This window comes from Maylandia zebra, linkage group LG22 (genome assembly GCF_041146795.1).
Source record: "Maylandia zebra isolate NMK-2024a linkage group LG22, Mzebra_GT3a, whole genome shotgun sequence".
NCBI lineage: Eukaryota > Metazoa > Chordata > Actinopteri > Cichliformes > Cichlidae > Maylandia > Maylandia zebra.
The window spans coordinates 22,370,765-22,383,169 of record NC_135187.1 but is presented as its reverse complement, the minus strand read 5'-3'; the positions used below and the strand labels follow the sequence as shown (position 1 = coordinate 22,383,169).

The 12,405-nt window shown below is 42.6% G+C and overlaps 1 protein-coding gene across 1 annotated transcript; it reads left to right on the top strand.

The window, feature by feature from the left end:
• The first annotated feature begins 2,282 nt into the window (after positions 1 to 2,282).
• Positions 2,283 to 4,377, top strand: hoxa1a (homeobox A1a). Its single transcript, XM_004547853.4, has 2 exons — positions 2,283 to 2,898; positions 3,294 to 4,377. Exons 1-2 carry the CDS (start codon positions 2,292 to 2,294, stop codon positions 3,662 to 3,664), a joined length of 978 nt encoding a protein of 325 aa, XP_004547910.1. The 5' UTR covers positions 2,283 to 2,291; the 3' UTR covers positions 3,665 to 4,377.
• The last annotated feature ends 8,028 nt before the right edge of the window (positions 4,378 to 12,405 follow it).

Below are 12,405 nucleotides of genomic sequence, written 5' to 3'. Positions count from 1 at the left end.
GGAAGCCATAAGCAGCTCATTGACTGGCTGGACATTAGTCTTACTGAGCAAGTGGTCTGTGTTTGAGTTTAAGGAGGAGGAGAGGAGGGGATGTATGGGTAAAAGCGGGGGCAGATCTTGCACTCCTGCACTCTGACTAACCACAGGGCCAGTTTAACCAAATCATTCCAAGAGAGCGCGCCTTGTCTGCGCACATGCGTTCACACACAAAGAGCCAAGAAAGCTCCGAGGCCTGGCGAAGTTTCCATAATCAGGCAAGGCAAGATCCACTGCGCCCACTCACTACTTTTTCACAGGCAGCTGGGAAGACGGAGGAAAGGGAGGGGAGTGATGGGTGGAGGGTATTGACCCTACTCCCCCCTCCCTCCAACTGGTGGGAAGTTTGCACCTCTTATCTTTTAAACACTTTGAAGTATCATCGTTATGCGATTACCGGTATGCATTTCTATTTCATTTGCCATACTAGTGGTAGAAGCATCCGCATCATTTACTTGTGTTAAAATTCACAATATCAGACTACAGTCAAATTCTTAACTAGAACAACTTCAGTGAATGAACACCTCCAAAAAAGTAATTATGTGGTATTGCTGCATAACATCTCACATTATTGCACGATCCTTATTATTAACAACGAGTAAGCATCATCTGAATGATGTGCTTGTCCACGTGGGGCGCCTTTACACACTGTTGTATTATTTAATTAAAAGTGAGGCGTAAACAGTGGGCTCTAGTAGTCCCCTCTGACATGTAGTGGAGTCAAAGCAGCGCAAAGAATTGTAAATAATTGATACAGTGACAAAAACACCAGCTGTCTTTGATCCATAACCACCGCTGCGTAAAGTGTTCCCTGGAATGTATAGCGATGAAATATCTCCAAGAATACGATCATATATTTTCTCCAGAGGTTAAAAACATTTGGAGATTTCGAGTGCATGACCACATGCGACCTTTGGGGGCGCTCATCCCTCCGTGTGAGCCTCTCTCACTCGCTCCCTCCCTCCCTTCTTCCCGCTTCATTCCTTTTGCTTCCTCAGTGAGAGGTTGGGCATCTGCTGCCGCTGCCGCCAGTCTCCCACGCACAAGCTCTACCCCTTCTCAACGCCGCTTGTCGTGGGCATTAATTTCGCCAACAGCTTTATTTGATGAACTTAACAGGATAATCAGCCTACACTTGCACCTCGGGCTATGTGGATGCATTAGCTCCACGACTGGCCTGGCGTTATGAGATCATTTGATCACTATACATGCATAATGAATACATGTGGGAGTGAAATCAGGGTGGATAGCAGACCCTATGACCGGAGCAGAGGGTGGAAAGAAATTAATACCACATCATCTTAATGTTCTATGTGTTGTCTTGTCGCTTCATCACCTGTGACCTCCCGGCAAAGCGAGCAGTCATATACGTCTAATGCGACCTTGATGGGGAAACAAAGTTGTGCAAAATAAAAAGGCGGTCTGTGACGGGAGATACGTTTTCTGTCTTTTGCTTCCCTTCACCGTCACTCTGTAACAATATTTTTCTCAATGTTCACGCATGAAGTGAAACATTTCGCAAGGGAATGTGACATTAATAGCCCACAGATAGCCCGTGGCAGTGACACGCACCCATCCATCCACCCATCCATCCAACTAGAAGATAATGACACCGTTATACACATGAAATCGTAACTGTTATGCGCACGTGTCACCACACACACACACACACACACACACACACACACACACACACACACACACACACACACACACACACACACACACACACACACCTATTCTCGTCTCTGTTCCAAAAATACCTACCTGAGGTCAGAGTGCTAGGTCGTCCTCATGGCGAGGGTGCAGAGGGACAAACGTTAATCTCCCTCTGTGGTCGTGGAAGAGCGCACAGTGGAGCTTAGAAGAAACAGTTTTAACAGTGGCCCCGCTCTTCATGCGACCCCGAAGCTGTCCACCGCTGTCTGCCTCGCAGCTCATTGTTTGCTCGGCCAATACATTAGTGGCGACGCGCGTCACCTTGATCGACGAGTGCTTGGAATTTAAATAGCCCCTCAAACACCAATCTGTCACCAGCTAAAGGGATAAGGACAAGTACCTCACTGGCTGACCCGGGCCCACGTGACAGAACCCGTTCATTGATATCGGCCCGTGCGACCCCCTCCCTTCTCTGATAAGACCTAGTATAGGTAAAGATTGGCACGGTCACTCGGGGTAAGAGGGGAGAAAGGAAGACATCAGGGGGTTGTCTGTGCAGAGGACGGTCCCTCGTTCCGGTTAGAAAAAATGCTACAATGAGCAGTTTCTTAGACTACACGGTGATGAGCGGGGAAGGTGGCTCATGCACTGTTAGGGCTTTTCACTCGGACCACGGGATTACAACTTTCCAGTCGTGCGGGGCCACTGTTAACAACTGCGGGGTGGATGACCATTTCATGGTGAGCAGAGCTTCTCCTGACTGCGTCTCTCACCAGACGGGGTCGTACCAATCTAATGCCAGCTCTCTAAGTCTCCCCTATGGGGCCCACCCGGCCTGCAGCTCTAACTATGGACCCCAAAGTTTCTGCACTACATATAACCACCATGCCCTCGCCCAGGAAGTAGACACCGCAGCTGCGTTCCCTCAGTGCGGCCCACTGATGTACTCTGGTAACATTTCCTCCTCCATGGTTTCTCAGCATCGCCATGGTTACAGTGCCGCCCCCCTGGGTCAACTGCAGTATAGCCACACTGCCTACAGCGGCGGGCACGAGCAAGCGCCCCCTTATCCAGGGTGTTCAAATCCGCTGTCACCTCTGCATGCAGCTCATCTGGAGGCTTGCTGTTCACCTCTGTCTGAGGGCGCATCGTCTGCACAGACTTTTGACTGGATGAAAGTTAAGAGGAATCCACCAAAAACAGGTTGGTGCCAAGTAGCCTATAGTGGGTGAAAGTGCGGATGCACAAAAATGCTGTCTTATAAATGATCCAAAATCTTTAAACTGGGAAGTTTTTCAAAAAATAAAATAAGCACACGAAACACTAATATATGAACTTAACTTTTAATGTAGTACTTTAGATCCTTTCACTTTAACGTAATCCACCTGTGTGATAACACATGTGTTGTATAATATTTGAATCTCTTCTAAGGCCCTTGTTGGATGTTTTTTCGAGTAGCTAATGCTATTTGGCTCGTACCTAAAAGTTGAGCCTTGTTGCACAGACACAGTATAGTCTCAAGGCATATGTGTACTCTGATCAGAGAAGAAAAAAACCCTCTTCTTCAGAGTTACAGTGATTTGTTTTCCTCTTTGCAGGGAGGTCTGGTGAGTATGGCTATGCTGGTCAGCCGAATACGGTCCGGACCAACTTCACAACCAAACAGCTGACGGAACTAGAGAAGGAATTCCACTTCAACAAGTACCTGACCCGGGCGCGCCGTGTAGAAATTGCAGCCGCGCTGCAACTCAATGAGACTCAGGTGAAAATTTGGTTCCAGAACCGGAGGATGAAGCAAAAAAAGCGAGAGAAAGAAGGGCTGTTGCCAGCCAAACTTACATCCTCGGACAGCAGTCAGGAGAAAATGGACGATGCAGCATCCGAGAAATCTATCTCAGCTCCATCTACTCCTTCTCCCACATCCTCCACTGTGTCTTCCACGGGGCCTGATCCTTTCGCCTCCAACTGAGGGTCAAGTGACCCCTTTACTTCTATGGGTCAAGGCGGCCTGTGTATACCAAATTCCATACAAGTGTATCAAAGGCAAAAATTTGTTAATGGATGACAGTTGTGCCCATACATGATGTGAACAATGCACTATTGGGGAACTCACGGACCACTTCTGGACCATATTCGTTTTATATTGTGTGTTGTGTTTGCAAGATCTATAGCCTTGCCGCCCTGTGCATTGGTTAAATTCTGTCCATTCGCTTTTGAAATTGCAATTCGCCAAAATTATGCTGTGCAAGGGACACTCAGCGCCATCTTTAAGTCTGCCTCTGAAGAGGCAAGTGTCACAAATCTGCACTCACAAATACCTCAGATTTGCCAAACTTGTGCACCTCAGCCAGTCTGATTGCACCGGATGCCATCAATTAGGCATCACACAATCAACGAGATAACCTCGGTTATCAAATCGTTAATGAGTACACTGTTCCAGTAGCCACTTAAACACTGTCTCTTCTGTGTTTCAGGTCTGTGTGTGTCAACTGTTTGTCTGTTGCGTGAGGTTTGCATGATGCGTAATGCTTTCATGTATTATTGAGGAGCTGAGTTTTATCAGTTGCAGAATCAGTCATTTTATGGCTTTGTACGTTTGAAGCTTTAACCTGCTAGCTGTTAAATCGAGTGAAGCACACAACTGTTTGGTCCAGAGAGACGTTTACGGGTCAATCATGCGTATTAAAGTGCGTTTACCTCTAAAGTTTTTTTCCTATGTGTCATTTCTAAGGGGGAGAGTGTGCTGCAGACTTTCGATTCGTTGTCATATCAAATGCTAGGGTTAAAATTTTCCTAAACCCAGCAGACAGAAAAGCAAACCTATGTTCATTTCCAACCGCTGAGAAGCTGCACGCGTCTGCTTGACTCAACCCCAAAGTCTCTAAATGTATGCAGCCATGCGCGCCACTGTCCCCGGGGTAAAGATTTACTGGCATAAGAAAGGCATGTTTATCCAGGGCAAAGATGAGAGCGAGGACGTCAGCGTCATCTGTGATGACAACCTTATCGAGCACTTGGCTTATTGAAGGGACAAAAAGAAACTATTGATTAAAACATCGAGGTTAGGGTATTGACAAGCATGGTGCCCCCGCTGGTCCTGTCACCCCCCCCCCACCACCACCACAAGTTACACGGCGGTGTCATCATCCCCACCTGATGACAAGCCGAACTGTGACAACTTGCAGCATCGCATGTCATAATTGTGTGTGCACAACACTGCTTTGACCAGAGTATTTATATTTCAAGCTTATGTCAGCTGTCAGAGGAAGAGAGAGACAGGCTCATCTTATTTAAAAATATGCTATTTGGTCATTTGAGTTTTAATCTGATATCGATTATGTTGCTTTGGAAAATAAACTCACGCTATGAGTGCAATAAACGACCCGTGCAATGATGCATTTTAAGTGGGAGCAAAACTGGATGCATTTTTTTTAAACTGCTCTATTCAAGCTAACCTATATCCCCATTTTCAAACTAAAAGAGGGTTCTTTTGGTTCTTTTGTTGTTTTAATTCCTGGTGTGCACGATGCGAGGCCATCGTACCATAAAAGGGCAAAGAAGCGCCAAAAGAGCCATGATTAATGAGCAACATTCTCCTTTACCTTCGGATCCACCTGCGGGAGCTGCTATATTTGAGCTGCGGGGACCTGCTGAGGCAGCAGCGCAGACTACTCTGTCCAATTCAGCCCTAACAAACACGGAGAAGGAGCGTAAGTTATGTGGACAATCTGTCTTTTATTCGTCTATTTATTGTCGGCAGGCGGTGCGTCGCGTTTTCCTACAGAGGACAAAGGATGTTTTGTGTAAAACCTAACAAGGTTATTTTGGTAACTACAGGTACCCTCATTTTGCTTTTCGAGAAGTTGTTTCGGTATAAATAATCCGTACACAGACTTGTTGCTCGGGGCCTGCTTTGGAGACCAGTGTAATCGAGAACAGAAGGGCTGGAGGGAAAATGTCGAACCTCTGGAAATATTCATTTTATTTTTATTATCAAAAAAAAAAAAAAATAGATTTACCAAAACCGCATACAAGCGTTCAGTATTCATTTAAATGAACGCTAATGACAGCCCCCCCCTTTCCAGGATTTTAACTGGAGATCGCAAAGAAACATATAACACTAAATTAAAAAGTAGTTAGTTACAGTGCCTTATTATGCGCGCAATTCTGCTTTTTTGTTAAATGGCTTAAGCGAACACATTTTTAAAAATAAATATTTTATTATTGATACTGAGAAGGTTTAGAGGAAAAGGTCGAATCACTAAACAAATAATATTTCTGATCTACTATTTATAAGATAGAAATACACATTTCAATTGCAATTTATGAAACACCAAAACTTGTAACGGACTTTAGATTAATGTATTATTTACCTTAAATTAATTTTCTTTCTTTATTCACTATGTGTTCCAAAATATTACGAATGTACGGAGGGTTTTAATAAGTATGTCTAATGTCGTTTAGTTGCCGTTTTTAAAAGCTATCTTACTCAGATTTTCCACGGTGATTCTTTACGTTTGACCTCCATTTATTTTACCTAAAAATATTTTTGTTTTGGGTGAAAAGTGTGACTTTAGTGCTAAAATTAGTTTATGTTGTAAGTTAATGGTGAAGAAACTTTACTTTTTATATACTTTTTGTCTTACGCAATTTACCTCCATGTCGTCACTGAAAGAAAAGTATCTATGTTAAAGCAGACCTTTAAATCCCTTCAAGGACCCTTGGGTGTCCCTGGACCCCAGTTTTTAGGTTCTCTGAAGCTCCCTATACGACCCCGTGCGCTCTAGAAGCCATGCAGAGTGGGGGGAAACACTGGAAAAAAAGGGTCAATCCTCGGTCACGGTTTGACTTTTGTTGTCACAGCACCACCCAAAGCTAAACAACAGTTTACTGGGTAAACAAGCACCTTAACAATGCATTCACAGTTCAACTACGACGGCCTGTTTGACCAAAACACTTTCAGACTCCGTGTTAAACTGTTAAAAAAATGACCTCAGCGCAGTGAGATAGAGCGATTTCACTGGTCCGACCGTCAGAATCCAGCACTGCGCGGCTGATGTTTCCCATTAAGGACCTGAGATAAACACGTGGACGATGACAGATGTTTAACTCAAACCATTAGGGCTTTGGTGCGGATGACTAAAGGTTTAAAGCTTATGACTTAACAAACTGATGCAGGAATTGGATTCCTATTCCTATTAAGTGACTGAAACAGACGTCTTGTATGCGACCAAGCATATTTGTGCCAGTATACTGAGTTAATTACAGCATTTTTTTTTTTTTTAGCTTTTCAAATAACAGTAGAAACAAAAATAAGTTTGAATTTCAACTGAAATATCTGGCGTGTCTTCCTAACTACATAAACGCAAATTTTAAATTTATTTTTGTGAAAACTGCGAAGCAAACAAAAAATAAATAAGTAAATAAATAAAAATAAATGTAAACGAATACGAAGAGGCACTTGGGAAATACTATCATTGCAAAACATAATCCACCAATTGTGAAAAAGATTAACTTATTTTATAATTAAATTAAACCATAACATTTAAAAAAGAGATAGAATAATAGAATAATAAAATGTTATTAATATCAGCTCAAACATTCACCAATATTTAAATTTAAAGTGAATTTGGAAAACAATGAAGAAGCCCTCCAAAGTCTACATAAGCAAGAAATGATAAACTTCTAAAGCAAACTGCATGACAACAATAATAATAAAGTGTCTACGTTTTTATTCAGTTTCAAATCAAAGTAAAATTAATTATTTTACTATATTTTAACCGAATTAAAATATTTGAAAGATATTTTTCTATTTTATTTTGAAATATGCATTTTTTCTGTTTTGTTTACGTTTTCTTCTCTCACTAACAATAACTGTATTAATGGCCTTCTACTGCAGCATATTGAGAGCGATTCTTAATTAGTGATTAGTGTGTATTTTAGACTGTTTCGGCAACCAATTAAACACTTCGGATTTTTTAAAAATGTTTTACATTTTTACACTGTAAATAAATTATGAAACAGACCATTTCTAAAAGGTGATTTAGTTTAAAGGCTCAAGTACACTGCCTGGTGGTGACTGACAAATACTTTTGAAATACTTGTTCACTTTACATTATATTGTTGCATAAAAAATAATTTGTGGCGGTGTCTTTCCTCCTGCATGATTTATGAGAGCCAAAAGAGAAGCAGTTGATGAAAAAAGACCCACAGGCTACAAACCTGAGAACAAACAAATCTGTACGTCTATACACACATCCGCCTGGAAACACAGTACCGCATATAAGAAATCTAAATGTGACAGTTTGAAAGCATTAAGGAATGATTTTGCACGTGCAAGCACATACGCACACACACACACACACACACACACACACACACACACACACACACACACACACACACACACACACACACATATGCAAACACAAACGAAAGATGGAAATATAACTCCAAAGATTGCATCTCTACTTAGTCTTAGTCTTAAAAGACTATTAATTTATGATAAACCTGATAAAATCGGGAAAATAGAGGGATGGGGTTTCAAAATAAGCACACTATAGAAAGTTCAAAATCTGGGTCATTACACCATCCATTGCAAATTTTAATTGGACACTGATATAAAAATTTGTTGCTCAAAACCTTTGTAATTAAGTTCCATTCCTCCAGTGTGTCAGAGAAACTGCTGAGTAGCCTATGCAAATACAAGGTGAAGGCAGATAACTGCAGAAATAATTGTCATGTCCTCACACTCTGCAAAGTTCATTTCATCTTCACATTTTTACAATGTGTGTGTATGTGTGTGTATGTGTGTGTGTGTGTGTGTGTGTGTGTGTTCGTGTGTGTGTGTGCGTGTGCGTGTGCGTATATGTGTGTGAGTGAGAGTGGGTGCATGTGGTTGTGCACCTGCATGCACACATCAAATACATTATAGAATCAGGAAATTAAAAAGAGTAAACATCAGCTAGGCATTGCAAACAATGATGCGGGGATATGACCACAAACAGTAATATTCTTTTCAAGGTCAGTGAAGATGATTGCAGAGCTTTACATATGAATGAAATAAGCAGACTGTGCTATTACATATTCAAGCAAGTTTGTCGAGTTTGTTTATGGTCAGCTGTGGATAAACACACAAACACACACACAGGGCACAACAGAGTAAAAATCAAATGAAGCAGAGAGCCTCTCTCAGACATAAAGTGTTGGAAACCCAGAGAGACTGAGAGACAGAGAGACACAAGTCACTCATCAGGGTAGTCGAGGTATTGGCACGTCTGCGCTCACTGACCACTCCCCTGGTGTGATTGGCAGCCAAAATGAATTCCTCCATCGACAGATGTGCATCTCCATGTGCCGATAAAGGGACGGAGCCGATGGAGGGATTGACAGAATGATGGTGGAAGAGAAGGAGGGGAACAAGAAGAGAGGTGACATCATGTGGTTAGTAACAGTCTGTCATGCCAGGCATGTTAGACCATGGTCGCTAGGGTAGTTTAGGGAAGGCAGAATGTGTATTGTAATGATTAGAGGTAGGAAAAGTAGAGGTTACACGAGTAACAAAGGCTGGGTAAAGTGGTGCACAGCCACATCTTGACAACAGAACTCACCTCAAAGAGATGTCTGCAGTTTTCGCTGAGCCCCTTTTGTTTGATGAAGCACTCCTACTTCGAGTGCCAAATGGAGTTATACAAAGAGATGTGAAAATAGAAGAGCACAGCTAGGATACTTCAGCAGGTCTGAGGCCCACAGGAGGAGTGAGGACTAGCTAGTAGTCTAGAGACAGTGGTCCATCCATCACACAAGTCCTGACCCCAGGTTGACCTCAGCATGGCAGCCAATGAGGCACCCCCAAACCCCCTAAAGAAAGCCCCCCACCACACATACGCACACACTTATCTAGACACACACACACACATTCAGACACACACACAAAAATAGGAGATCGGGTGTCACTGAGGAGCCTTGATGCTCTTTGTGTTGGCCATCATCTCTTCCCAGAATCCTTTGTTTTAAACATGACTAATGTGAGTACCAACACCTGACAGACAGGCTGTTCATCCTGTCTGTCTCTCCCTCTTTCTCTCTCGCACTCCCCTTTGAAAGGGAGTGTGAACACACACACACACACACACACACACACACACACACACACACACACACACACACACACACACACACACACACACACACACACACACACACACACACACTTCAGATCAAACAGGAATAACCACAGAGAAACATTCTGGCTGAAAACTGTCAGTTACAGTAGCTGTGTGTCTTACAAATAAGAGACTTGGCTCAAGGACAGTCATGCCGAATGTACAAAATATTAGGTCCTTTAAAAATTAAGTACAGAGGTTTATTTAGTCTACAGAATAGTTGAAAATCAGTCATGCACATCAGTCATGCACACTTGATGTCAAAGGTCAGATAAACTGTGCTGCTGCCACCATCTGATCACACCGTGTGCTGTCACACATGGGTTTATTTTTGTCACAAAATTTGGGGTATTGATGTCTGAAATGGCTAGATGAAACCTGCAAAAAGTGAAAATCTTTCTGTTTGCTAATAACAGGATCATGCACTGCTTCAACCCAGTGATTCTGACCAGTAATTCGTCATTGCTTTGTGAGTCAGTCAGGTAAAAATGGGGAGCAGATATGAAAATGATGTGGACTGTTGGGTTTTTTGCAGTCCTGTTGTTGCAAGAATTTGTGGTTGAAAGCAGATGGATTGGCTGGTAAATATGGTCTGTGTGTTTGCCATGCCAGAACTGGAAACTCCAGCCTTACAATTTCTCAGGCTTCAGCCTGAAACCAGTGAGCAATCACTGTGTTGCCTGTAGTCATGTTCAAATTAAAAGAGAGGACATTCCTGTGGTCTTCATATTATGGCTGTAAAAGCATACTTGGAATTCTTCAGGAATACTTTGAATGAACACAAGCGTTGTAATCTTGTGGGCATCTGGTGAGTCTTGAATGGGAAAAGCATAGGCTGCATATCAAAGATGAACGTAGCTTTCGGGTCTGAAAAATCAAGCCGATGGAGATGTCTTAAACTTGGATTTTATTTAATGTCCATTAGGAGGCGATTCTTCTGGTTTCAGAAAGAAGTATTATTCTGTAAAAGACTATATGACCCTCAGCTCTCCTGAGCCATGCACTGGAAAGTTCAACATACCCACAGGATTCAAGGTTCAAGGTTCCTACGACAACTGAGGAAGTTCAGGGTCTCTCCAAAGATCCTCAGGATTTTCTATACAGGCGCTGTGGAGAGCATCCTCACACAGAACATGATATCGTGGTTTGGGAACAGCTGTGTGAAGGACCAAAAAGCTCTCCAGAGAGTGATCCGTACAGCAGAACACTGCTGCAGGATTGCTCTCCCCCCGCTTCAGGACACCTACACCAGGAGATGCCGGACTAGAGCAGCGCAGATACTGAAGGACCCGTCCCATCCTGGCAACAAACTGTTCCAACTTCTGCAATCTGGTAGAAGGTTCCGCATCATCCGGGCAAGGACAGAGAGACTCAAGAGGAGATTCTATCCCCAAGCCATCCGGGCCCTAAACAAACACACACACCCGCCCTCTCACATCATCTATAATTGACTGAGACAGGACTCTTACAGACACTCTAAACCAAGGCACAATGTACATTCCAAATTCCTTTAATTTTAAATATGTTTATATTGTCTATCCTGTAAAATAGTCAGATGTCTATTCATATTAATGTACAGAATTCACCTGCTTGCTGCTACTACTGCACATTCACCATTCACCCAATGTATATACTATATACATTGCACATGTCGAGGAGCGTGTCAGGCTACATTTCACTGTGTGTTATACTTGTATAACTATGCATGTGACAAATAAAGAACCTTGAACCTTGAACCTTGAAAATGTACATATATATAGACCATGGAGAGCCATAGACCACGAGTTCTCACACTAGTCATCTTCAAAATCTTTTGATGTCATACAATTAAAGGATGATTGTGACACTACTCTGCTGACAAAATCTGTCCACAGATAGAGAGACATGTTAACACCTGCCAAATAGTCAAAGCTGCCTTTGTGGTGGATCCCACTACAGTTGGTCTGACTGCATTTTGCCATAATGCCAAAGCATTTCAGTAAGGTTGAGGTCTGGACTTTGACTGTACCTTTGAAACACCTTAACTTTTGTTTTCTTCAGTAATTCTGTTGATTTGCTGCTGTGCTCAGGATCATAGTCCTTTTGCACAACCCAATTTGGACCCAAGTTTAGCTCTCAGATAGATAGCCTCACATTTGACTCTAGAATATCACAAATGCTACTCTAGCATAAAGATGGATTCATGCTCGACACGATAACGACAAGGTACCCTGCAAAACAAGCCCAGATCATCACCCCTCAACCACAGGTCTAGACAGTTTGTATGAGATGTTTGTGCAAATATGCTAAGTTTGGTTTTCTACAATTGTGGCACTGTGTGTTATGGTCAAACATCCCTACTTTGATCTTGTGTTCAAAGGACATTCTTCATCTTGAGGTTTCTTTAGATGCAGTTTTGCAAACCTAAGCCATGCTGCCATGTTTTTTTGAGTGAGAAGGTTTTTTTTTACAATTTCTCTGAGAACTGCAGTCTTACATTGGCATGAAGTTTTTGGGACATCCACTCCTGAGAGGACTGATGACAATCTTGAAACATTTTCCACTC

Excerpts from the sequence above, each read along its gene's own strand:
- hoxa1a (XM_004547853.4), top strand. The coding sequence starts at position 2,292 with ATGAGCAGTTTCTTAGACTACACGGTGATGAGCGGGGAAGGTGGCTCA. Across the intron at positions 2,899-3,293 it reads GAGGAATCCACCAAAAACAG|GGAGGTCTGGTGAGTATGGC; the intron begins GTTGGTGCCAAG and ends TCCTCTTTGCAG.